At 55.8% G+C, this 25,549-nt stretch overlaps 1 protein-coding gene across 9 annotated transcripts in view; it reads left to right on the forward strand.

Moving 5' to 3' along the window:
- AGRN (agrin) overlaps positions 1 to 25,549 on the forward strand; it is a 223,274-nt gene that overhangs the window by 178,822 nt on the left and 18,903 nt on the right. For all 9 annotated transcript variants that reach the window (XM_048824778.2, XM_048824781.2, XM_048824782.2 and 6 more), the window contains 19 exons: positions 236 to 341; positions 1,263 to 1,376; positions 4,022 to 4,186; positions 6,496 to 6,639; positions 6,843 to 6,967; positions 7,344 to 7,449; positions 8,948 to 9,331; positions 10,061 to 10,195; positions 11,702 to 11,829; positions 14,471 to 14,585; positions 14,936 to 15,055; positions 16,418 to 16,765; positions 18,223 to 18,415; positions 19,453 to 19,668; positions 20,025 to 20,254; positions 20,777 to 20,911; positions 21,056 to 21,152; positions 21,704 to 21,868; positions 23,896 to 24,007. In XM_048824778.2, the coding sequence (XP_048680735.1) occupies positions 236 to 341; positions 1,263 to 1,376; positions 4,022 to 4,186; positions 6,496 to 6,639; positions 6,843 to 6,967; positions 7,344 to 7,449; positions 8,948 to 9,331; positions 10,061 to 10,195; positions 11,702 to 11,829; positions 14,471 to 14,585; positions 14,936 to 15,055; positions 16,418 to 16,765; positions 18,223 to 18,415; positions 19,453 to 19,668; positions 20,025 to 20,254; positions 20,777 to 20,911; positions 21,056 to 21,152; positions 21,704 to 21,868; positions 23,896 to 24,007 (3,138 nt within the window). The remainder of the gene's footprint in view (positions 1 to 235; positions 342 to 1,262; positions 1,377 to 4,021; positions 4,187 to 6,495; positions 6,640 to 6,842; positions 6,968 to 7,343; positions 7,450 to 8,947; positions 9,332 to 10,060; positions 10,196 to 11,701; positions 11,830 to 14,470; positions 14,586 to 14,935; positions 15,056 to 16,417; positions 16,766 to 18,222; positions 18,416 to 19,452; positions 19,669 to 20,024; positions 20,255 to 20,776; positions 20,912 to 21,055; positions 21,153 to 21,703; positions 21,869 to 23,895; positions 24,008 to 25,549) is intronic.

The following is a 25,549-nucleotide window of genomic DNA, read 5'->3' on the forward strand; positions in this document are numbered from 1 at the left end:
GCATCCTGGGTGCTGCGGGCTGGCACCCGGCCCGTCTCCCTTAGTAGCCGTTATTCCACCGAGGCAGAATTGGTTAGTGCCGGATTCAGAATTCCAGCTTCCCTGCCCAGCACTGGCCTGGGGATGGGGGCACCCCGGGGGGCTCTCCATTGCTGAGATGGGGAGGCAGCTCTCTGCATATTGGAGGCTGCAGACAGTGATCTCTCTTCCTCCCCCACACCCATCCTCCGAGTAGGTGTGCGGCTCTGATGGTGTGACCTATGCCAACGAGTGTGAGCTCAAGAAGACACGCTGCGAGAAACACCAGGACCTCTACGTCACCAGCCAAGGAGCCTGCCGTGGTGAGTCCCCACTGAGGTTCGGACCCGGGCAAGAGCAGGTATTGGCCTTTAGCCAGCTCCTGCCCCATGGCATCCCATGCTCCTCTGCCTTTTGTCTGGGACGGCAACAGGGTCCCTTCTCCTCTGCCCTTTGGGTCACCACAAACAGGCTGGAGACTTTTGAGTTGATAAACACCATGTGTTATTTATTGGGTCCCCTCTGCCAGGTCGCCAGTACAGCCTCATGCAGCCACATGCAATCAGTAGTAAACTTCCCCCTTAGCCTGCTCTCCAGGGAGGGAGAAGGCAAGATCTCACCCTCCTGGGATTCTGCATCCCCTGGCCCCTGCCAGCCTCCCCCCTTGCACTTCCTTCCTGTCCTTGAACTGTTCCCAGCTGATGGGATTCTTCTCATTAGCTCCTCAGCCTCTTGTCTAATCACCCATCCCCCTCAATTAAAGATACTCCAGGGCGGGACTGGCTAGTACTGCAGTGACCAGAGTACTGGGTCAGCTCTGGTCTCCTAGCATTCTGTCACGCTGACCAATGCGGGGATTCAGACCCTAGGCTAGCAGGGGCTGCATCAGCCTTCAGCTGCTCCCTTCCCCGCAGCACAGGGGGCTCCTCCGCCTTGCGTCTGGGACCACGGCTGGATCAGCCTGCATTGCTGGCGGGGCCAGCATTAGTTTGTTGCTACCAATGCAGCAGCTGAGCCGTTTTGTGCATCTGCTTGCATGCTCCTTCTTGCACTGGGGAGGGCCTGGAATCAGTGTCCCTGCCCTAATGCAGGGCAGAGACCAAGGGTGTTTGTGCAGGGAGGACATGGACAGACACATCTGCCCGGATCCCATGCATTTGTTATATTGCCCTGCTGTAGCCCAGTTACAGCTGCAGTTCCCCGTCTGCCCAAGGTGTGACCTGTGTCCCTCCCTCTCTCCGTAGTCACTGGAACGCCTTCCCCGCCACTCCAGGTTCTGCACTGCAGCCAGACCATATATGGATGTTGTCCAGACAATACAACCGTGGCCCTCGGCGTGGGCTCAGCTGGCTGCCCAAGTGAGTGAACCGTGGGGCTTGGGGGGAATCTCTTGTAACAGACGAGGGGTCCTGGATTGTGACTCCCTTGTCGGGGACAGTGTGGAGATCCAGACGGCAGATAATGGGGAAACCTCCTCTACAGAGGATTACTCTTCTGCCTGACCCTGTAGAGCAGGGGGTCTTCGCCTTTTCCACGCCCTTCTCCCAGGTTGTAACAGAAGTTCTGGAGTCTCCGTCCCATCTAGCCATGGGAAAGGGAGGGTGGGGAGAAGCTCCCCCAAAAGTCTGTTGGCAACCCCCAGGCTGAGAAGCTCTCCCATAGCATAGCTGCTCCTTCCAGTTCCTCCACTAGACATACCAGAGCCTCCAGATGTCTCCAGAGCCCGCAGTCTGGAGCACGCCCACCCACAAACAGAGAGAGACCAGCACACCCCCTTTGCCTTCTCAATTCCCAGTGCCTCTCGTTTTCTATACGCTTCCGGTTCACAAGCTGCTCTAAATCTATGTGGGGAGCAATGCCAGAGGGTTGCTCTGAACTGGATGCCCCAAACCTCCCTCCCTCTCTGGGCAAGGACCGAACCCGGCGCAAGCTTTCGTGGCCTGTGCAGATGGCAGCTGGCTCCTGGTGGAGCCAAGCTCAGGAAGGCATTGGCAAGTGGTGGCCTTGTTTGTTTTCTCTGGGTTGCTCGCCAGGTGGCAGCTCAAAGACGGTTATCAGCACTGCTCCGCTGCCTGTCCCATTTTTGGATGGGAACAGACGTTTCTTAGAGCCTGAGCTGGCCTGGGGCTGAGCCCCCACGTTATTGGGAGCTGAGGGTGCTCAGTGCTCCCAGCGGTGAGCCCTTCCCGAGGGCGTCTTGCAGGGGAGTTCGGGGCTAGTTCTGGGGCTGAGCTGGGCACAGATTGGCTCCAGCCCTGGCCCCAGACTACGAGGCAGATCCACATCCTCCCACCCCGTAGATCCTTGGCAGCCCACGCCAGGGCTGACTGAGAGGTGACTCTGCTTCTCAGGAGGCTGCGTTAATGAATGCGTCATTAATATTTATTAAATAATTACTGGAGTCAGGGCTTTCAAAGAAGGCATGTTCGGAAAGGCATTAGCCTTATATTAACAGCTGAGGCTGTGACCGACTGTTAGGAAAGCACATTAAACTGCGGAAATATAGTTAAAGCCATGTATGGGCCTGGCTAATGCACGCTTGATGGGGATTTAGCATCATTTAATGTGCCGTATAATTTAATAAGCAGCAGTGTTCTGACAGCACCCTCGTCGCGGCAGAGCTCTCATGGCGCGGGGTCACCGCAGGTGGGCTTCAGCCCAAAGGGGCCAGCGCATGGCACCACTTGGGCTGGCAAGCTGACTTCCGCCTCTGCTCAGCCAATGATCCCAGCCTTCATCGCCCACTCGTGAGGTTCTCAAAGGAACCCCGTCCTGCTTTCCCCCAGGCTGCCCCTTGCTCAGAGTTCCCCATAACCACCCACAAAGCCACCTCATTGTCCTTCCGCAAACTCTTCTTTGCCTCCAGGCATAGGTGCCGGGGGGGAGGCGAAAAGAGGTGGGGTGGGTAGAGGCGGGGCAGGGTGGGGGCTTGGAGGAAGGGGTGGAGTGGGGGTGGGGCCTGGGAAGAATGGGGATTGACTCCCACCCCAACCCCGGCAACTCGTTAAATCAGTGCCAGTGTTTCTGGGCCTGCAAAACACTGGACAGCCGTTTAGAGAGCAGGTGTGGCAAGCCCCTCCTTCCCTCCCCCGCCCCCCCCACCACCCCGACGGCATGGTCCCATTGATTCCTTGTGCTACGCCATGGGTCTGTCTGTATGCACCAGTTGTCTCTTGTCTCCTTGGGGCAGGGACTGTCGTTCTGTTCTGTGTTTGTTCAGCACCCTGCACAGTGGGGTCTTGTTTTGTGACTGGGGCTCCTAAGTGTTCCTGCAGTACAAATTATAATCGTCATCCTCTGGGTCAGTGACCGCCCCCCAACCTTGGCTGGGGCCTCACCCCTCCTTCTGGATTCCCGCATGGTATCGCTCCCCGAGGAAACCACCCGGATTGATTGGCTTGCTCTGTGTCCAACTTCCCTTCCCCTTCTGTTCTACCCTTGCCCTTGAGTTGGCGACGGGAGCATAAATCCAAATGTAATCACCTGATGCGAGTGACTTTATTTATTCCACACAGCTGGGTCTGGAGATAATGATTTCCCCTTATGGCTCTTGCTCAATCCTGGGAAGTGGAGGAGGTGGGACACGACAACTGCTGGTCTCTCCTCCCTTTCCTGCCCCCTCTCTGCCCTCTCACCCCAGATATTATGGGATTATCCATCCCTCTCACCCCTGCTTCCCAGGAATATAGTGGCGTCTCTCTCATTCTCTGGATCTCCTCCCTCATTTTAGAAAGAGAGAGGAACGATAGATGCAAGTAAAGTGAGCAGGAGTAGCTTGAAGGTTTTAAGACGGCCCCCTGGTCAATGGGGGATTTGAAGGGGAAGGGGTTTGGTAGGGGCAGAAGGAGGATACATTGATCAGCGTCCTGGTACCTGCCCCAGGAATGCATTACTGCCTCAGCTGAGCAGATCAGATTGGCTCATACAGGCAAGTTAAGCCCCCTCCTATTCCAGACCCTTGCTGCTAATGGGATTGAGGGTTTGCTCTCTTTGACCCTCTCAGGCACCTGTCAATGTTACCCCTACGGCTCGTATGGGGGGGCCTGCGACCCCACCACCGGCCAGTGCTCCTGCAAGCCGGGGGTGGGGGGACTGAAGTGCGACCGCTGTGAACCTGGCTTCTGGAACTTCCGCGGGATAGTCACGGACAGCAAGAGCGGCTGCACCCGTGAGTACCGGGGGGTGCCAGGGAAGAGGAACCCACTGACCACTCGTGTTTACCCTTCTCCTGCTGCCCTACCACAAAAACAGGAAACACCTAGGATTAGACTATCTCCCAGTAAGAGATCTTGACCTGATTCGCACCAGACCTCAACTAGATCCCACTTGTAGGAGGAGATCCAAGCACAGGCCTCCTTAAACAACACCATACAGGGCTCAGACTCTTGGTATTTCTGCAGTTCTCTCAGAGGCTAGCGCTATGGGAACGTGTCTTCAAACTGGTGCCAAGCACTCCCCAATGCTGCTGCATCAGACGCAGGTGTGAAATCACACTCAGGGGAAAGGGTTGTCTCTACTGTCTGGGGTGACATGGAATTGGTCCAGCACAGGATTCGGCAGGCTGGCTGCCCAGTCCATTGCAAGGGAACATCAGATGCTCCCCTGAATCCCTGTCAGAGTCTGCACGGCCGATTCCCAAATCTGCGCCAACATCACCAGCAATGCCCCTGTACAAACAAGGAAGTAAACAAAAAAAGCCATGTTAATTTCAAGCTCCATTGGAGACACGAGCCAGAAAATCGATACGTGCCAAATGGGAAGAGGATAGACTGGTCAGGGAAAGAAGACTTATTTGGAGGAAATTGCAGACAATAGAGATGTGATTCTGTCTTTCTCACTCTCTGAAATTATAGCACTCTCTCTCTCCGGAGGGATAGACGTGTGTCATGCTTCCATCTGGTCTTAGGTCAAGGGATTGAATACGAGTCTCAGGCTCTGGGATTGCAAGCTCACATTTTACGACGACATGCAGTTAAACAGGATGCAGGAAGCTTTGTTGATTCAAGCACAGGTCTGGGTGGTCAGGACTCCTGGGTTCCACTCCTGACTCTGGGAGTTAGTGTTGTCTAAAGATAGACACAGTCGCTGGGAGGTGATGCCAGAAAAGTTCAGACTGGAAATAGGATGCCAGTTTAACGGAGAAGGTAATTGGAACAGCTACCCAAGGGCTGTGGTTAATTCTCCACCACTCGGTGTCTTTAAATCGAGATAGGATGTTTCTTCTAAAAGATCCCCTCTAGCTCGACCACAAGATATGGGCTCAGTGCAGGAATTACTGGATATAATCTCTGGCCTGTGCTATGGAGGAGGTCAGACTAGATGCTCATGATGGCCCCTTCTCACCTTAGAATCTGTGGCCAGACTCTCACTTGCCATAAGGGCCCCGTACACAGTGCTGGCTGTGGAGACTTGCAGTTAAGGTAAACGGAATTACCAAAGTGACCTTAGTGTTAAAGAGAATGAGGCTCCATGAATCTAATGGTAGGAACAGGAGACTTGGGATCCAGTACGCCTGGGTTCTATTCCTCCTTTGGGAAGTACAGTGTAGGGATTAGAGAGTAGTACGGGAATCAGGACTCCTGGATTCTTTTCCTGATTCTGCCCCTAGCGAAAGGGAGACTGAATTAGTCCGAACAAAATGTCCTTGGCAGAACTCAAGGATTGTGAGGAGATCATGCCTGGTAAATGGGAGAAGTATGAGACTGGAAAGCAATGGACCCAAATTGGCGTGCAGGGAATTAAGCCGAACTGGTGGACGAAATAATGAGAGGAAGGGGTGTTCCACCCATCACTCCCTAATCAGAGTCTGGCTTAGCCAGCCAAGACTGCCAGTTTTGCATCACTACTTTAAAACTGTGACCAGGGAGGCAGCTAAAGGCAATGCCCTCAACAGCCCAGTGCTGGTACAAGTTTGCCAGGTCTCCGAGGGACAGTGTGTGCTGTGCCCGGGTTTTTCCGGCAGTTAGATTGCAAGGGAGCCAGAGGCAGAAGCTGCATTTCTCATCTTTGCTGTTCTCTTTTCTCCCCTTTGAAGTGGGTTTGCCTTGGTTTGTCTTCAAGACACAGGATCAGACTTTAACAACATCAGCAGCAGTTCCAGCCCATTTAAACTAACTTCTTCCCTTTTCCTCAGAAAGGACAGTTATTCCTGTCTTTAATACCATCGAAAAGACTGTCAAATGGCGGGTGGGAGGCGGGGTGTTCCCTCTAGAAACTCTCTCCGGCTAAAAGGGAAGGGAGTAAGGGACAATCTTAAAATGCAAGCCTTATTTAACACTGTACATTTCAAAGGCTTTAATTGTTGACTCTGGGGCCGTTTATTCTATTGAAATTAATGCAACAGGGGGGTAGGGAAGTTGAATTCATTGGCATGCGCAGGTGCTCAGCTCTTCTGGTGGAAGGCACCAAAAAGGGGAAGGCTCGCGTTCTAAAACGTGGCAATGTTTGTTCCTTTCCTCCTGCTGCCTCCTTGCCAAGCTTGTAACTGCGACCCGGTGGGCTCGGTGCGTGACGACTGTGAACAGATGACTGGACTGTGCTCTTGCAAGACTGGCATCACCGGCATGAAATGCAACCAGTGCCCCAATGGAAGCAAGCTGGGGATGACCGGCTGCGAGAAAGGTGAGGCGAGGAAGCCACTTAGCCAGTGGCTGTTTTTCCTTTCTGAAGAAATCTTGCGTCAGTTACGATGTACTGGCTAACGGGTACGTGGCTACCACTACGTTCTGCTGACGTGTTTTGTTTTGCATCCACAACCGGAGTAGAGGGACACCTCATATGTGTATCACCCGCATGTGCGTCTTTTTCCTTCCTCTCACCCTCAGATCCCTCTGCGCCAAAGTCCTGCCGCGAGATGAGCTGCGAGTTCGGGGCGTCATGCGTGGAGGTCAGTGGCTTTGCCCACTGCGAGTGCCCGTCCCCGCTGTGCGTGGAGGCCAACATGACCAAGGTAAAAGGAGGAGGCAGCCCGGCTCCGCTCAGCGTGCAGAGAGAGATGATATGTTGCCAGGTGTCAAAGGAGGGATTTTTCAGATAGCCTCACAGGGTGCCTCTGGGCTCCTCCTTTTGGGATTTGTCTCCTAGGGTCTCCTCCCAGCAGTGAGACACAAACAGGAGTCTCCCTGGCCTTTAACCCTTCACTGACCATTTAAAGAGGGAGGTTTATTTTGCACGGGGGGGGCCTGCGTCATGGGTGGTGGGGGGAGGAGAAACCCATGTCTCAGGTGGGCTCTGCTTTACGGAGGGGATGATGAGAGGAGCTGGCAATCTCTCCAGCTGCCTCTCCAATCTCTCCAGCTGCCCCCACTCTCCCTTGCCCTTCCCAGGTCTGTGGCTCTGACGGTGTGACCTATGGTGACCAGTGCCAGCTGAAGACCATTGCATGCCGGCAGGGGCAGGTCATCAAGGTGAAGCATGTTGGGCAGTGCCATGGTGAGTCTCTCCCCTATCTACCACTCCCGACAGGCACATATGGGCAGTGCTTAGCCCACTCCTCTCGGCATGACTAAGCACCTAGACAATAATAAGGTGATAAGTACCGTTCAGCATGAATTTGCCAAGAACAAATCATGTAAAAACAGCCTAGTATCCTTCTTTGACAAGATAACAAGCCTTGTGGGTAAGGGGGAAGTGGTAGTTGTGATACATTAGTAAGGCTTTTGATACTGCCTCACATGGCCTTCTCATAAGCAAACTAGGGAAATATAGCCTAGACAAACCTACTATAAGGTGGATGCACAACTAGTAGGAAAAGCGTACTCAGAGAGTAGTTATCAATGGTTCACAGTCAAGCTGGAAGGGCATATTGAGTGGTGCCCCGTAGGGATTTGTCATGGGTCCAGTTCTATTCAATATCTTCATAAATGATTTGGGTAATGGTATAGAGAGTACACTTATAAAGCTTGCCAACGATACCAAGTTGGGAGGGGTTGCAAGTGCTTTGGAGGACAGGATTAGAATTCAAAATGATCTTGACAAACTGGAGAAATGGTCTGAAGTAAATAGGATGAAATTCAATAAGGACAAATGCAACGTATTACACTTTGGAAGGAATAGTCAATTCTACAAATACAAACTGGGGAATGCCTGCTTGGGGAGGAGTACCGCGGAAAAGGATCTGGGGCTTATAGCAGTTCACCAACTAAATATGAGTCAATGTGATGCAGTTGCAAAAAAAAAAAAAAAAAAGCAAACATCATTCTGGGATGTATTAGCAAGAGAATTGTAAGCAAGACATGAGAAGTAATTTTTCCACTCTACTCAGCACTGATAAGGCCTCAACTGGAGTATTGTGTCCAGTTCTGGGCACCAGGCTTCGGGGAAGATGTGGACAAATTAGAGAAAGTCCAGAGGAGAGCAAGAAAGGTGATTAAAGGTCTAGAAAACATGACCTATGAGGAAAGATTGAAAATCTGGGATTGTTTAGTCTAGAGAAGAGAAGACTGAGCGGGGACCTGATGATAGTCTTCAAGTACGTAAAAGGTTGTTACAAAGAGGAGGGCGATAAATTGTTCTCCTTATCCACTGAGAACAGGACAAGAAGCAGTGGTCTTAAATTGCAGCAAGGGAGATTTAGGTTAGACATTAGGAAGACTTCCCAACTGTCAGGGTAGTTAAGCGCTGGAACAAATTGCCCAGAGAGGTTGTGGAATCTCCATCATGGGAGGTTTGTAAGAGCAGGTTAGACAAACAGCAGTCAGGGATGGGCTAGGTAATACTTAGTCCTGCCTCAGTGCAGGGACTGGACTAAATGACCTGTTGAGGTCCCTTCCAGTCCTACGTTTCTGTGATTTTATTATGCCGCTGGGCACGATCTCTGACTGCCTCCCTCTGTCCCTCCCCATAGACCCAGCCCTGCCTCCCAGAGGATGGGATCCATGGCTCCTGTCCACTCCGTCCCTCTAACCGCCTCCTCTTGCTGCTCCTTCAGAATCCATCACCCACGTGAGTCACACCGTGCAGCCCAAGCCATTGCCCACGCTGCCCCTGGACAAGCTCCTCCACCCCCCACCTCTAAGGCTTACCACCCGGGCCCCTGACCCCACGGAGACAGCCACGAGTTCCCTGCTGTTTGAAGCCAGGCCCATTCCTAGAAGCCAGCCTGCCACGGTACGGTTGACCACTGCCCGGCCAGCTACCACCACCTGGACTACCCAGGGGATCCACAGGACCACCATCCGCCCCCTCTCCACCGCTCCTGTGGTCCTGGCCACCCCCCAACCCGCGTACTCAGAGTCTGGCAGCGCAGAAGGCAGCGGTGACCCAGAACTGGGCATCAGTGGGGACCAGGAAGCCAGCGGGGCTGGCTCTGCCGGTAAGTGCCCTCTGCTCCGGTTCAATCGTGTTGCCGTCGTGTGGTCTCCGAGCCCCTGCTCCCGCCACTTCTGCTTCCTCCTTAGCAGCTGTTCTGGCTGGCGGGCCCTGCGTGGAGCTGGCGCTGCCCAAACGATCACAGTGCCAGGGCGCGGTGATAGCATCACCACGCAGCTCCCAGCCCAGACCTCCTTAAAGGCTGGTCGCAACATCTGCCTGGGAGCTGCGAAGCCAGGGTGAGACAGGAGGTGGGTGCTGGCGAAAGATGTTACCTAAGTGGCCTTGGGGTAGGGGAGGGAGGGTCTCCTTCAGCACAAGTAGGAAGCCTCTGGTCCCCAGTGCCGCACCGACAACCTGCCTCCTTGCTCACCTGCAGCAGGGGCCGCCTTGTGGTGGGAGATGTTCGTCCAGTCTCCGTGGCCCGTTCAGCCCGGGGCTTCTCAGCACACCAAGGGGGCTTTAGTAGTGAGGAGGGCTATCTGCTAACACCTGGAGGGTCACCTGCCCGTCCATCTCCCACAGGCTACCAGGCTGAGCGCAGCGACTGCTGACTGGGTCTGATGGGGCCTCTTGCCGGGGCTGTGACAGGAACTGAGGGTGAGGGGGGGTCCCGCCTCTTGCCGGGGCTGTGCCAGGGCTGGAGGAGCGTCCCACCTCGTGACGGGGTTGGAGGGGGTCCTGCCTCTCGCCAGGGCTGTAACATGCCCATGTGGCCCCTAATGCCATGCAGGGGAAGAGGAGCCAGAGGAGAGCCAAGTGACATCCACCCCCGCCATTGAAAGAGCAACGTGTTATAACTCCCCTCTGGGATGCTGCTCGGATGGCAAGACGGCAGCTGTTGATGCAGAAGGAAGCAACTGCCCGGGTGAGTGTCTGCCCCACGAGTCGGGGGGTGGGCGACAGAAAATCTCTTGAGCTCCACCTTGGTGGTAAGGGATTGAAAGCTACTGTCCCCTCTAGACTAGAGCACAGTCCCGCTACACGGAGCGACGGCTGGTGCGGGGAGCTGCTGCCCGCTTGTTTGGCAGGGGGTCTGGCTCCCAGATCTTCACTGGCAGCCTGTTGGCTGGAGTTGTAGGTGCTCGTTTTGATCTACGTAGGCCCACATGGCCTGGGACTATCGTACGTGAAATAGCCTGGTCTAGTGACCTCCCTGGCCCGTGTCTTTGCCCAGGTTTTGAGGCGTGATGGGGTGATTAGGGCTGGTCCTGGTGGTAGCGAGGAGAGAAGGGGCACTGCCTGGGTTTCCATTTCATCTCTGGCTAATGACCTTCTGGTTTCCGGCGAGCAGCCGGTGGCTCAGTGTCTCTACCATGGCCGTGTGGGGTTACGGCCAAGACTCCTGGGAGCTTCTCTTTCCTTCGTGTTCTGCCCCCCGGCAGCAGGCGCCGCTGTCACCAGTCTGTGCGGCTCCTGTCTCGCTGAGTGAGAGACTCTGAGAGTTTCCTTCTGAACTCGTCCTGTGTCCGGAAGGCATGAGAACTGGGGCACTCAGTGCGGTTTGCGCATCTCCGGAGCCCCAAGCACATGCTCCTGATACGGGCCCTTGTCGTCCTGCTCCCGAGCCTAGCAAACCAGTTCCCCGCCCCAGGCACGTTCCAGGTGGGTTTCTCCCAAGGTTCTGCTTGGTGTGCCCCCCCCCCCGACACTTCCTGCGGTGGGGTTTCCAGTGGGATGCCCCCTTCTCTTTGCGTACAGTACCCCCACCCCCATAAGGGGGTGCAATCCCTCCATGTACTAATGCCAGTGCCAGGAGGGTTGCTTCCTGCAGCTCCCTGTGCACCCCCATGGGGCTCTCTGGGGGCGGGGGGGTCCCCCTTTGCAGGGCTCCTTGCTGTTTCCGTCCCCTTCCTCTGATTTCTGGGTGGCTTGGTGGGAACCCTGCAGGAAGCGTCAGACTACAGATCCCCAGAACCTACAAACAGGCTCCCCGGTTCCCTCCCCCAGCCAGGGAATTCTCCTTGCCAGGGGACCTGGTTACCTATGGACTCCCTCAGCTGCCTCTTTGTGTTGCATGCACATATCTGATCCTGCCTTATTGATTGTGTCCTGCTCTGGCTAACGTCTTTCTCTTGTTACCCAGCCGGTCCAGGGGGGCTGCTATCCGGGCCAGAGTTCAGAGGAAACCGTATGGTAAAAGCTGCCATCTCTAGCCTGGTTTTTGCCATCTGACCCACCTGCTCCAGCAACCTCAGATACTAATCCTCCATAGCCATCAAAACTAACCCAAGCCCTGGCACTACCCACACACTACCATCCACCCCCGCCAGGGACTGAACGCTCCGCTCAGCTGTTTGCTGCCAACCCCCTTCCAGCTAGCCAGCTAAACAAGTCTGTCTTGTTTCTTTTTGATTGCCCCACCTTCCCATAGCCACCAAAGTCTTCCAGGGAGTCCTCATCTTGGAGGAGGTGGAGGGCCAGGAGCTGTTCTACACGCCTGAGATGGCTGACCCCAAATCAGAGCTCTTTGGGGAAACGGCCAGGAGCATCGAGAGCGCGGTGAGTTGGTTGCCCTGGGAGCATTGGCCCTGCATTTGGCGAAAGGGAGGAACTATCCTCCTTGGCTCAGAGTGTGATGGTTAGGTATCCTTCATTAAGCTGCTCTACGAGGGTAAATGTAACAGCCCTGCGCAGCACGTGGGGAATAGAACTCGTGACTTTTGGCTCCAAGAACACACGCCTCTGACACGGGAGCTAACAGAGAATCTCTCTTAACTGCTGCAAGCAACGGGGCTCATCTGTCTCTATGGACTGGCCTTGAGTGGGCCCGGGGATCTCACACACGCTGAGTGAATATGTGTCCGACGCACCCCTTCAGCATTGCCGTGTGTCTACAAGGTACCTGACTGTGGCAATGACAGTGTTCCAATGGCAACCCTTCTCTGCCCACTCCCTCCACGTGAGGCAAAGCGGCTAATGGGGAGACCTGGCACTGGAATGTGTCCAGAGCGCATTCACTGGGATGTACTTTCCTAGCGTTAATATAGTGGGGGAGAGCTTTCTGGTGGATGGGAGAACTGGTCTGAGACCTGGCTAATATTCCTGGCTGTGCCAGTGGAGCCCCATGTGCCCTTGGGTAAGACACACTCCCCTATACACACACTCCTCTGTGCTTCAGTGTTACTATCTATAAAATGGGAACAATAAGACCTTGCCGCCTATGTCAAGTTCTTTGAGATCCTCGGATAAAGTTTGCTCTGTGTTGTTATAATTAGAGAGAGGCTTAAACCCCAACGTTGGAAGCAAACTTTGAAAACCCCCAAGCTCAAGAGCTTCCATGGATCGGAAGCGTGAGGCCGCTTGGCTAAGGGGTGTTGCTTTGGGCCTCTCAGTTGCTATAAGGGTATGTGTGTTAATGAAAGACGCCCTAGAAAAGCGGCTGTCCCAGCCCTGTGTCTCTGCTCCATGCTTAGCTCCACCAGACTCTCCCAGACATCTCGGGAAGTCGCGCTTGTAAATCCAGTTCCCTGCTTTTTCGAGACTTGTAAAGGTCAAACGCTGCAAGCGCACCGCTCCCTCTGCCTTTGCCAGCTCTCAGGCGAGCGCTTGGCCCCATAGATGTGCTAGGCAGCGGGTGAGACAGAGGAGCAGTATCGTGTCGCAGACTGCTGTGTGGCACAGCAAATGCACAGCATCCATATGAATGGAACCAACGTAGTTAGCATTCAGACGCTGTTCCGGGTGGTACTTAGGAATTTGGCAAGTGCTTGGTACAATTACATAAGTAGACATGCACTTGGCATATGGGTTCATGCAGCTACATGTAACAGTATTTTGCATTGCGATAGAGGCTTCCATCCGAGGATCTCAAAATACCTTAATCCTCGCCACCTCTCAGGGGGTAGATTTCATCACCCCCATTTTACAGATGGGGAAACCGAGGCACAGAATGGGTAGGTGTCATTTGTCGCATAGTATGTTTGTGGCTGAGCCAAGACTAAAACCCGGTCCTGTGTATCAGTCATCCTTCATTCCCTTAGCAACTGGCGTGTTTGCGTGGCTATTGGTATGCCCCTTTAACACATGGAGATATTAGGACCTATCTGGGGTGGGGGGCGGGGAGAAGAGGAAATTCCCTAGCGTAGAGAACCCCATGGACACCCTTTCCTTTAGGACACACTTGTGTCCTTGCCCTCTGGCTGAAGTGAAAGAGTGCGGGGCTTGGACCCAGCCGGGGTGAGGGACAGATGGAAGCCTGTGTTAAGGCATTGAGCTGGGACTTGGAGCTATTCCCAGTGCTGCCACAAACTCCCCGGGTGACCCTGTGCGAGATGCTCCAACTCTCAAGGACAGACTTTCAGAGGTATTTAGGTGCCTAAAGATGTAGCTAGGGGTTCAGTGGGGTGTGGGAGTTGAGCACCGAACTGGCTTAGGTGCTTTTAAAAATGCTGGTAGGTGCCAATCTGCGTCTTTCGGCGCCTAAATACCTTAGTAAATCTGGCTTTCCTGTCTCCGTTCCCCACCTGTGAAGTGGGCATACAGATATTCCCTGTTCCCCACCCTTGTCTGTCTTCTGTTTGCCGTCCATGGTGAGCTCGTCAGGGTGGGACTCTCTCTCTCCCCAAATGTCTGCACAGTGCCCGGCATGGGAGGGGAGGTGTCGGGGGGATCTCGGACAGGGGTCTGTGTCACACCCAGCACAACAGGGGCCTGATCTCAGTCAGTCAAGTCTGCTCAATGCCTAGCAAAATGGGGTCCCAATCTTGGTCAGGGGTCTGCACATTGCCCAGCACAATGTTGGTGGCCTGATCTCAGTCGGGGGGCTCTGCTTGGTGTCTGGCATAATGTGGGGCAGGAGGGGGTGGAAGGGGCTGATCTTGATCAGGAGTCTGTGCAGCACCTGGCACAATGGAGGAGGGGGTGCGAGTTCATTTGTGGGGGGCGGGAGCGTCTGCGCAGAGCCTGGCACAAGGAGGGGCCCCCCGATCTCAGTTAGGGCCAGCACGCTAGTATAATCCTGCTGCTCCTATTCATAGTAAGCAGAGGCTCAGATATGGAACCCAGTAGGTGGGGAGGTGGGAACAGGGACTGCTGGGCTTGGGTAGGCCAGGCTCCTGAGGCTGAAAGGAGGCGCGGGCACCCTAAGTCCATGCCCCAGTCCGACTCCCTTGCTTTACGTTTCTCCCCCTTGGCCAACCAGCTGGACGAGCTTTTCCGGAACTCCGATGTGAAGAAGGATTTCAAGAGCATCCGGGTGCGAGACCTGGGCCAGAGCAGCACGGTCCGTGTCATTGTGGAGTCCCACTTTGACCCAGGTGAGAGCCACCCTCTCGGATCTCTGCCGATACTCCCTGGCGGTGCGGTGCTATCTGCCTGGAGGGGGTGGGGCGAGAGAGCCTGGGGCGGGGAGGGCTGGAGCGGCCACAAACCCAAGGAAATCGCACGAGCTAGGCAGGAAAGGGCCTCGTTAAAAACACCGAACGCCTGGTCTTTTGTTCAGCAAATGCAGCAGGCGCGCCGGGGGAGGGCTGTGGGGCTGCGGCGGGGAAGGGAAGGGAATGAAAAGCATCAGATGCTTCAAGGGGATGGCATGAAAGGGAAGGCCGGCGACAGCTACCCTGTCCTCACTCTGTGCCTTTCCCTTCTTCCTCCTGGGTGTGAGCAGCCACCTCCTACACAGCAGCTGATGTGCAGAGGGCCCTGCTGAAGCAGATCAAGGCCTCCAAGAGGAGGCCCATCCTCGTGAAGAAGCCTCAGCAGGAACACATCAAATTCATGGACTTTGGTGAGCGCTTTGCGCCTTCGGTCTGCCTGTGTCACTTGCTCTCTCTTGTCCTCCTTGCTTCTGTCCTCGGCTGGTCCTTTTCCTCTTTGGCTGGAGCCCATCCAATGCACCTTGTCCTCCGGAGGACGTTTCGTCCGCAGAGACCGGAACGCTCGGTTTTGCCAGGGTGGTGCTGGTCTCCGGGACACGCTGGGGGCTGCATTTTGTGCAGCTTGGCTCCTTGGGAACCGCTGGGCTCCCTTAGCCCAAAAAATCACATCCGGACCCCAGTTCACTGTCAGGTCAGATCCTTGGCCGACGTGAATCTGGGCAGCTCCCTTGAGTGTTGATTTATACCAGCTGGGGGTCTGGCCCTTGTCTCCATTTCTTCTCCTACGGCCTGTGTACGGAACAGAAACCCCCACACTGTAATCTGCTCTCCCACACCACCCCCTGCAACCCCCAGCAATCGTCTTGCCCCCTGCACCCCCATGAGGTCGGATGCCATGTGATGCTGCAGCACAAGGGCTCAGGTCACAGGGCTTGAGTGCCCACAAAATCGTCAAACGCCCCACCGCTATGGTAACCGCGAGGCCGGGGGAGACAGCCGGGCAGCCCCATGGGCCTGAACAATCGATTTCCTATTGACCCGCCGGAGAATAACGAAGCACAAGCCGGTATTGATGTCAGGGGCAGTTCAGTTTGATTAGAGAGCATATTTAGTGTAATTAGCACTGACGCACATCAGTGACAGCCCCTCTGCAAACACCCCAGATAGGCTAGAGAGCTGCTAAAGTCACTCACCTGCCAGCTCATGGAGCAAGTCTCCTGATCCCCAAGGAAGGGCTGTTAGTCGGAGGGGAAAGCCATGGGGAGAGAGGGGGCAGTAGGGAGGCTGAACCCTCTTTCTCCAGCCTTTCAATGCGGTGGAGTAGACGGTTCTGGTTCATCCAGGCCCAATGGAGGGCAGAGGATGCTACTTCCTGAATGAACCAACCCGTGTAAAGGGGTGGGAAGGATCGGGATCAAGGCTCAGCCCCACAGCAGCCCTGAAAAACTATTAATCTCATGTTACAGGTGGGGAAACTGAGGCACGGGTAGGCAAATTGTCTAGCCTGAGTTCATTGTCAGAGCTAGGAATAGAACCCAGGAGTCCTGAGTGAGCTTCACACACTCTAATCCCTAGACAGCACTTCCAGAGGTAGGAGTAGAACCCAGGAGTCCCGACTCCTAGGCACCTTGCCGCTCTGATGAAACTTTCCTCACTCTGAAAGCTGGAAATTAAACCCAGGAATCCGGCTCCCAGCCCCCTACCTTCCCTGGAGATGCCAGCTGGGTGCCAGGTTCCTCCTGAGGACCAATCCCCCCCTTGCTGTGTTTCAGACTGGATTCCCAGGCTCTTCACCACCACCACCACCACCACAACGGCCACCACCATGGCTCCTATCACCACCCGGAGGTTTACTGCCCCAACCGCTGCCCACGTCCTGCCCCCGGAGGCCATGGAGAGGCCCAGCACCAAGATGGCAGGGCCCGCCATCACCAGGAGGCCCACCACCACTGTGCCGGCCACCACCCGGAGGAAGCCCACGCGCCAGCCCCCCGCCACCAAGAAGCCGGCCCGACCCTGTGACTCCCACCCCTGCCTGCATGGCGGCACCTGCGAGGACGACGGGAAGGAGTTTACTTGCAGCTGCCCGGCAGGGAAAGGGGGAGCGGTCTGCGAGAAATGTAGGTGGCTCCCTGTGTGTCTGTGGGGAGCAGTGAATGAATGCCAGGGGGCCTGATTGTGAGGTGCTACGCCCCAGGAGCTCCCCCTGGGACTCCAGCTGGAGATGGAGGGTCGGGGGGCAGGCACAGCCCCATGGTTCCCAGTGAATAACAGTGATCCGGATTCTAGACGACCTCTCGAGGTCCCTTCCAGTCCTACACTTCTGCGATTCTGTGAATTGGCCGCTCATTGTCTTTACAAATCAGGCCCAAATTCAAAACCATCTTTTCTCTCCCTCTGCCCCTACAGCGGCACTGCAGGCTGGAGGAGGCTAGAAATGCCACACTGGAACAGGCCAGTGGTCCCTTTAGGCCCAGGTCTTGCTTCTGTTCAAAACGGGCGTGACACTCCCCATGTAAGGCACCCCATCAGAAATATGACAGCCTTAGTGAGGCAAAGCATCCGACAGTAAATTCTTCCTGACCCTAGTCAGTGATGCACTAGTGCCCTGCCACATGAGGATTGTGAGCTCTGGGCGGGTCATACCAGCTAGTGCAACATGCTGTTCTCAGCCTCAGAGGCCAATGAATGCTGGGTGCGGTCTAGCACAGTGACAGCTCAAAGTGTTCTCTTGTATCACAGTGGATGCACCTGGGGGGGTTCAGGAACTATCCCCCAGCCCTCTGTGCCGCTCATCAACCTACTCCAAACTGGCTACATCCTGCGACCGAAGCAGTTCCCGTTCGCTGACAGCTCAGAATGGCGAATCAGGGTCGGGCTGGGGTGCAGGATGGGACTGTAAAGTGTTGATTCCTGGAAATTATTGCCCCGAATGTCAAAAGCTGAGGCTTTCAAAGCCGCCGTTGCATGTGGATATCCAGGCCTGTTAATGTTAATGGGAATTGGCCGTCCAGATCCCTTTGAAAATCTCAGCTGCACTAAATAAGGACTGGGGTGATAAATATAGCTCTGTCGTGTGGGATTCAGGGAGAAGAGAGAAAAATGATCCAAAGGTTAGAGGGGCTGGGTTATGAGGAACGATGCACACAGCTCGGGGGGACGGGGCACCTGTTTGTGTGTGAGAAAGGCGTATCCGACCCGGAAGGAGGAGGAGAACTGAGGGGCATCCGCATGGGTCTAGCTGGGAGCAAAGGGGTGAAATCGAACAAGAGGAAACATGAGGTAAATATCTGGGGGGTGATGGAACAGTGAGATTTACAAGGCTGTGGAGTCATCGCTCTATGGAAGCCCCATCACTTGGGGGCGTTGAGCACTAGGCTGGTAAATGACCAAGGAGGATGGTGGAGGGGACTGATCCCACAATGACTTGGGGTGGGGCCTAGCATGCCCGTTCCCTCTCTGACCCCTTCCCCGGACGTGCAGGGAGGGTGGTGCTCTCGGACTCACGTCAAGGGTTGTCTCTCTCTCTCTTGCTCTCTCCCGCCGCACCCCGTCCTCTCTCCGTCTGTGCTCACAGCCATCAGGTACTTCATCCCTGCCTTCGGCGGGAAGTCCTACCTGGCCTTCAAGATGATGAAGGCCTACCACACGGTGCGCATCGCCATAGAGTTCCGGGCTTCTGAGCTCAGCGGGCTGCTGCTGTACAACGGGCAGAGCCGGGGCAAGGACTTCATCTCCCTGGCGCTGGTCAGCAGCTTCGTGGAGCTCAGGTGGGTGTCCCTAGCCATCCGCCTGGGCCCTTCCCCCCTCAGCGGGGAAGGGAGCGGAGCAGCCTGGCTGCGTGAGCAGGGATCCAACTCCCCGGGACGTTCCATGGGTCGCTCAGTCATTGAAAGCACAGATTCGTCTGTCTCTTTTTACCACGCAGGCCCCTCTGTCCAGGGTGCCTCCCAGCCAGGCTGTCCTCAGCCCGAGCTCTCCGCATAGCCTCGCCAGCTCCCAGCTCTCCAGGTCATCCGACTGCAGCTGGACAGCCTCCTCTTTAAAAGTGCCCAGGTGTCACTGGGGCAGGTGGTGGCTTCTACCCTGGCCCAGCAAGGTTTTGCCTCCTACAGGAACACCGCTTTGGGGGCTGATGGGATGCAAAGCACTGGACAGCTGCAGGAGCAGGGGTTTGTACCCAGCCAGCTCCAGAGTCCAGAGTGGTGGGTGGAAGAATTGGGCGTTAGTGATCCAGTTGTTAAGATCAGAAGGACCAAAAAAATAAAAGGGGTCTTGAAGGAAACAAACAGTTCTCCAAAAAAAACCAACCAACCAACCAGGTTTTCAGCAAAACCCAATGAAAACATTTGGTTTTCAAAACCTGAACATTTTTGGGGGGTTGATTTTGGGAGATTGTGCTCCACCCCTTTTTCTAATCCCTGTTTTCTACTGGAAAAGGATGGAGAGAAAGGAGAATCCAGAAATCAAACCCTGTACATGTTGGGGGTTTCAAAAGCCAAAATGAAAATTCTGTTTGAAATGAAACAGTGGCCGGAGGCCCTGCAGATTCAGGGGCGTTCCTCAGGGGAGGCCTATGTAATGAGTCCAATTTGCCTACCCTTAGATTCCAGAGCCTGTCAGGTGTGTACAAAGATCACATCACCCACCACTGAAATGCAGCCACCTCTGTGGTGGAAAGTGGCAGCTGGGATGTGGTTGCAGCATCTAACTGAGAAGCTGTCCCAAGCACCACTTTCCCTGCAGTTCAGACACAGCAGTAGCCACGACGCCACCTCAAGCCCACTGCCCCCCTCCTCCATTTCAGGTTCAACACAGGATCTGGTACAGGCATAATCACCAGCAAGGTGCCCGTGGAGCCTGGCAAGTGGCACCAGCTGGTGGTGAACCGGAATCGCCGTAATGGCATGCTGTCGGTGGACGGGGAGCCCCATGTGAACGGGGAGAGCCCCAGTGGTACCGACGGGCTGAACCTTGATACAGATCTGTTCATCGGAGGGGTGCCGGAAGACCAGATGGCTGCGTGAGTAGTGGGTGGACTTAGCTTCCCCTGCAGAACTGCTGCTCCTGGGGTCCTAGCACTTCCTGCTGATGGCTTCTGGCAGTGCATCCTTAGAGGGAAAAGGTGGGGTTAAGGCCAGCACCTGAATCCTCTTTGGAGCAAAATCTGGGGCGATGTTAGAGGCAGGCGGCTCTCGGAGCTCAGAGGGCCGGGGGGGAGTCCCTTCTCCTGGGCAGAGGGGGGAGCGGGCTTGGAGGGGAGGATCCTGGCCTGGAGTCTGCAAATGAGCCCAGCCAAAGCCAGGCTACTAGGTGCACACGGCCCTTCATGCCCTGGCCCAGCTGTCTCTCCTGAGCGCCGCCCTCCCGTCCCTTCAGGGTGGCAGATCGCACGTCAGCCACCGCCGGCCTGAGGGGCTGCATCCGCCTTCTGGATGTGAACAACCAGCTGTACGACCTGCGGGAGAAGGGCAGCGACGTGCTGTACGGCAGCGCGGTGGGCGAGTGCGGTAACAACCCCTGCCACCCCAATCCCTGCCACCACGGCGCCATCTGCCACGTCAGGGAGGCCGAGATGTTCCATTGCCAGTGTCTCAAAGGCTACACAGGTGAGAAGCTGGGGGAATGACACTGGGAGGCAGGGCTGCCCTGAGGGTGGCCTAAATCATGAGTCCCCTTCGCCCACCCGAAGAGATCCCATGCTTAGGTGATCGTGTCCCCACCCGCCGCTGGAATGCAGCGACCTCTGGGGTGGGACGTGGTGGCTGAGTAGCACTGTGCCGCAACAGTGCCCAATTGGAGGGGAATCCTGAGACCTGGACTCCGGAGTTAATACCCAGCTGCTCTTACAAAAAGATAAATGCTCATAAGTCAAGGCCTCTTGGGTTTTACGTGACCCAAAAGGCAGAACCTCCAGCAGCGTGGCCTGCCCCTAGTGCCGGGCAAGGACATAACTCCATTGCTGACCCAGCCAGTGCAGCCCGCCCCCAGATGGATCAGTCAGAGGTAGGCTATGGGGACCGGAAACATTCCTCCCTGGTGCGCACACGTCTGATTGTACGTGAGCCCAGAGCTTCCGGCCTCACCCCAGCCCCAAGAGCCCTCCCTGATGTGCTGCTTTTCTCCCCTAGGTCCGACCTGTGCCGATGAGAGGAACCCGTGCGACCCCAACCCCTGCCACGTCTCTGCCACCTGCCTGGTGCTGCCTGAGGGAGGCGCCAAGTGCGAGTGCCCCATGGGGCGGGAAGGGGAGTTCTGCGAGGCAGGTGGGCTGCGATGGGCCTGGCAAGTGCGGGGGGGAGGGTCTCTGTGTGCCGGGGGCACTCGCCCCCCCTGGCTGAGGGCTTGGGGGCACAGACCCAAGTGGCTTCTCCTCTTCCCATCTCACCCCTTCTTGTTTTCTGACTCAGTGATGGAGCAGGACCAGACCCGGCCGTTCCTCCCAGAGTTCAATGGCTTCTCTTACCTGGAGCTGAGGGGGCTGCAGACCTTTGTGCGCGAGCTGCAGTAAGTGTGTTTCACGGCTACAGAGAAGCCAGTGTGGAGGGGGAGGGGAAGTGTGAGCAGGAGGTACAGGGCTCCTGGGGTGGCTGGGATAGGAAGGGGGCTGAGGATTGTTCCTGAGAGATGGTGGGGGTTGCTCTCCTCCCTCCCCCAGGCACAGCACCCCCCATGACCCATTTTTCCCACACTGCTAAGTGGGAGGGGGTCCCAGGATGGAAAGGACCCTCGCGCAGATAGCCACAGCATTGCAAGCCGAGCCAATGGGCCCAGGGAGACTTGGCCCTCAAGGGCTCTGTGCCACGCAGGCCAGAGGCCCTCGGGGCTGTGGGAGGAGGAAGCTGGCCCGGCTGCTGGCCCCGTTGTGTGGCTGAACAGAGGAGGCCGCTGCCCAGGGCTGTCAGGCTGGCTCCTCTTCATCGCTCTGGTGGGATGCAGAGACTTTGTGGCTCAGCCCCTTGAGAGGGGACGAAGGGAGAGACGGTGCCTGGCCTCGCGTGGCAATAGCCCTGGGGCGGCTGGTTGGGAGGGCGGCACTCATGCCCTCTCTCCCTCAGGGACGAGGTGTCCATGGAGGTCGTGTTCCTGGCCCGGAACCCCAGCGGCATGATCTTCTACAACGGGCAGAAGACGGACGGCAAAGGGGACTTTATCTCTCTGGCCTTGCACGATGGCTACCTGGAATACAGATACGACCTGGGCAAAGGAGCAGCTGTGCTCAAGTACGTGCCCCATGGCTGCTGGGCTGGGGGGCGCCCGCTGGCGGGCCCTCCCACCCATTAGGAGAGCCCAAAGCGGAGCCTCAAAGCCAGCGCTAGGGCAATTCGATCTAGAGAACAGAGCCCCACCGGGGGGGGCGTTGCCTCGCCAGAACAGGCCCCTAGCCATGTTAGCTGCTGGTGTGGCACAGAAGGGGACCAAGGAGTGGAAGGAAGGGTGGAGGGGGTTAACTCCAGGACCCCTTGGCTCTGGCCCCTCTCCCATTGGTTTGTGGTGCTCCTCCAAGGAGCCGGGGGAGTGGGAGTGAAAACAGCCAGGCAGCGCTCCCCTTAGAAGGCACCGGGGCCAGACCCACCACAGGTGATGAGTGGAATGTGGGGCAGATCTGCAGTAGGCCTAGCTTTAAGCAGCTGGCATGGCCCCTAAGCAAAACCCCAGTGGGGCCGTTGGATCTAGCAGCCGAAATGAACAGGGCTCACTTTAATCGGGTAACCATGCCGCAGTTCATCTCTGGTTCAGCTGATTCTGAACCTGATTCCCAGGCCCTACAGCGATCGTGTCCCAGCACCTGGAGAGGAGACTTGTTTGTCCTGGTGATACATGATGCGGCCCTTTCACCAGAGAGTGGTTACTACTTCTGTACAATGTGCCCCTGCTGTCAGACTCCTTCGCCAGCTTCTGGGAGGGGTTGGGGTTCTCCCCCGCCCCAAGGCAGCTGTGGGGTTAAATCTATCTCCCTCGGTGCTTGCTCATCTTCCATGTTAATTATACCGGGCCGGATCCTTAGCTGGTGGGAGTCAGTATAGCTCAAGTGATGTCAATCCAGCTCCATTGATATAGGCCAGCTGAGGATTGGGCCAGTTGAGTCTAACGCTTGTCACAGGCAGGGGCTTCCCAGGGAAGATTGACTGACACATCTCAAAACACTGATGAGGTCCACTACTAAAATGGCAGGGTGTCGAGGGGCAGGGGGCAGCTTGGACCTGTCATGGGGAATTGGGCCTGCTGTGTTTCACCAGGGCGCCCAGCAGTGTGGGGTGAGCCAAGCCCCGTTCAGTATTGTGGGACGTGGGATGTTGCAGCCAGCTGTTCTGATGGAGGCAGGACAATAGCCAGGGATGGCTGGGCTGCTAGATCTTTCTCTCTGCTGATTCCTCCAGCTGGGCCATTCCTGGGTGTCCTGGCTGGTTGAGTCTTGGCTCCTCCTCCTTTGACACACAGCTGGAAGGGTGGTCTAGTGGAGAAGGCCCTGGACTTCAGGCCAGGAGACCTTGGCTCCTTTCCCACCTCTGCCACAGCCTCACTTTGCGGCCTTGGGCCTGTCGCTTGGAGCCAGATTTCTCAAAGGTATTTCGATTCCTAAAGATGCAGAGAGGCACCTCACGAGGTTTTCAAAGGTGCCCAACCCAGTTAGGTGCCTGAGGCCCTGGGTGCTTTTGAAAATCCCACACGGTGCTTGTGTTCATCTGTAGGAACTGAAATTCCTTTGGAAATCTGGCCCGTAGCAGCCTAAGCCCTGTTCACTTCCATTGAGACTCTCTGGCTTCTCAGTGCTTTCTGAAAATGGGTGTTGGCACTCTTACGTAGCTGAGGGCCAGAGTGCAACGTAGCTAGGCACCTGCATGCCTTTTCAAAATCTGGTCCTTAGGCACTTTTGAAGCTGTCCCCCCTGTGGGCCTCAGTTCCCCACATCTGTAGAATGGGAAGCAGAATCCTTCCTGTCTCCTGCCCTTGACTAAGCTCCTTGGGGCAGGGCCTGTCACTCCCTTAGCATGTCTACACTGCAGCCAGAGGTGTGACAGCTGCATGTGTAGACGTACCCAGCCTAGCTTTACTTGAGCGAGTTCCCATAACAGTGTGCAGTGCCCAGCCCAGTGGGGCCCTGGCCAGGGGGTGCTCCCATATTGCAAATAGGAAATACCAGCCAGCACGGTCTGTTCTGCTCCCGCTCACCCGCTGCATCTGTTGGATGACTTTCACCCCAGCTGTGTTTTTTCCCCCTTTCTTCCTCGCCAAACCCCATAACCAGGAGCAAGGAGCCAGTCCCTCTGAACACCTGGATTAGTGTGTCTCTGGAGAGGAACAGGCGCAAGGGGGTGATGCGGATTAACAACGGCGAGAGGGTGATGGGAGAGTCACCGGTAAGTTGGCAGGCCAGTGAGATCCTGGCCGGAGACGGTCCCCACTGCCATGAGACCTGACAAAGTCTGACACAGCCTATCCGTGGTTTCTTGTACCAACCCCACCGATTGCAGTGAGACCCACGGGGATGCAAAGCCAGGGGAACAGCGAGAGAGGCAGACCTCTTTTAGAGGAGCCAGCTGGGGCCTCTTCAGCTTAGATAGGCTTCAAATCCACGCCTTTCACAAGCGAAGCGAGTTGAATGTTCTCAGCCCCAGTCATTATTTAGTAGGCATTTTTCCACTTCTCACAATTGGGCATGCTTAGTACCCTGTGCTCGGCAGCGGAAGGAGAGCATGGGAAATCCAGGGAGCAGTGGGGAGGGATGGGGCACCATGTGACAGATCTGAGGTACCTTTGCAGAGCTACTGGAGTGAAAATTACAGATACGGGCATAAATATACTGGTACATGAAGAGAAGGGAGCTTTTGTAAGGTAATTCCCTTCTCTTCATGTGCCAGTATATTTATGCCCGTATCTGTAATTTTCACTCCATGCATCTGAAGAAGTGGGTTTTTTATCCACGAAAGCTTATGCCCCAATAAATCTGTTAGTCTTTAAGGTGCTGCCAGGCTCCTCGTTGTTTTTGTGGATATAGCCTAACACGGTCCCCCCTCTGATACTGTGCAGAGCTGTGTGGGATAAGCTTCCCCCCAGCTGGACTCTAGCCCCAGAGCCCTCACTTAGTTGCCCTGAGTCACTAGGGGAACGCCTCCTCCCTGTCAGAGCAGGTCCACCCTTCTTTTATACCTTTCTTTTCCTGCTTGCCCGCCCTGGGGAGCTGGCAGCCCCTTTGCAAGAGAGACGTCCCTGATTCCCCAGACACCGGCTCTGCGGGTTGTGTCCAGTCAGGCATCCCCAGCTGCAGGTCCCTGGCTGGGTGCAGCTGCCGGTGCACGGCCCTTCCTCCACTGGGGCCTAGTGTTAGGGCCAGATCCTGGCTTCGGGAGCCTTTCCTGGTACTCTGGGTGAAGAGCCAGAAAGCGCTTTTCAGGGGGAAAGAAAATTGAGTCATTAAAATCAATTACCGTGATCACACAGATGCCAGCAAAATCTGTCCCCACTCTCTCTGCTCCACTTTCAACCTGGTAGCTGCATTTTTCTGGTTTCTCTCCCCCGCTCCCCTCTACGCTTCTCCCATCTCCCTACAAACGGCCCCACTCACAGCAGGTTAGACTCTGACGCTCTCACCCACACCGCGGCTGCATTCTGCCCCTTCCTCTCCTCACCCCCGACCTCCTTGTTCCCCAGGGAGTGGTTGCTCCTCCAGCATCCCTCCCCCTGTATCAGGGAGCGATGATCCTGAACTTTACGGAGAGAAGATCAACTCCAAGTGCTGGTAAACATGCCCCTGAATGCAGATTTTCCGAGGAAATGAGCTAGGCTGTTTTTTCCACACATGGTGTTGGAACACAAGCCTTTGCCCTGGTCTTGCTTGCACACTCTATTCCCAGTGGAGGAGCTGGGACAGCAACCCCAAACTCTCTTCTCCCAAGCAATGG

This window comes from Caretta caretta, chromosome 18, assembly GCF_965140235.1.
Source record: "Caretta caretta isolate rCarCar2 chromosome 18, rCarCar1.hap1, whole genome shotgun sequence".
Lineage (NCBI taxonomy): Eukaryota > Metazoa > Chordata > Testudines > Cheloniidae > Caretta > Caretta caretta.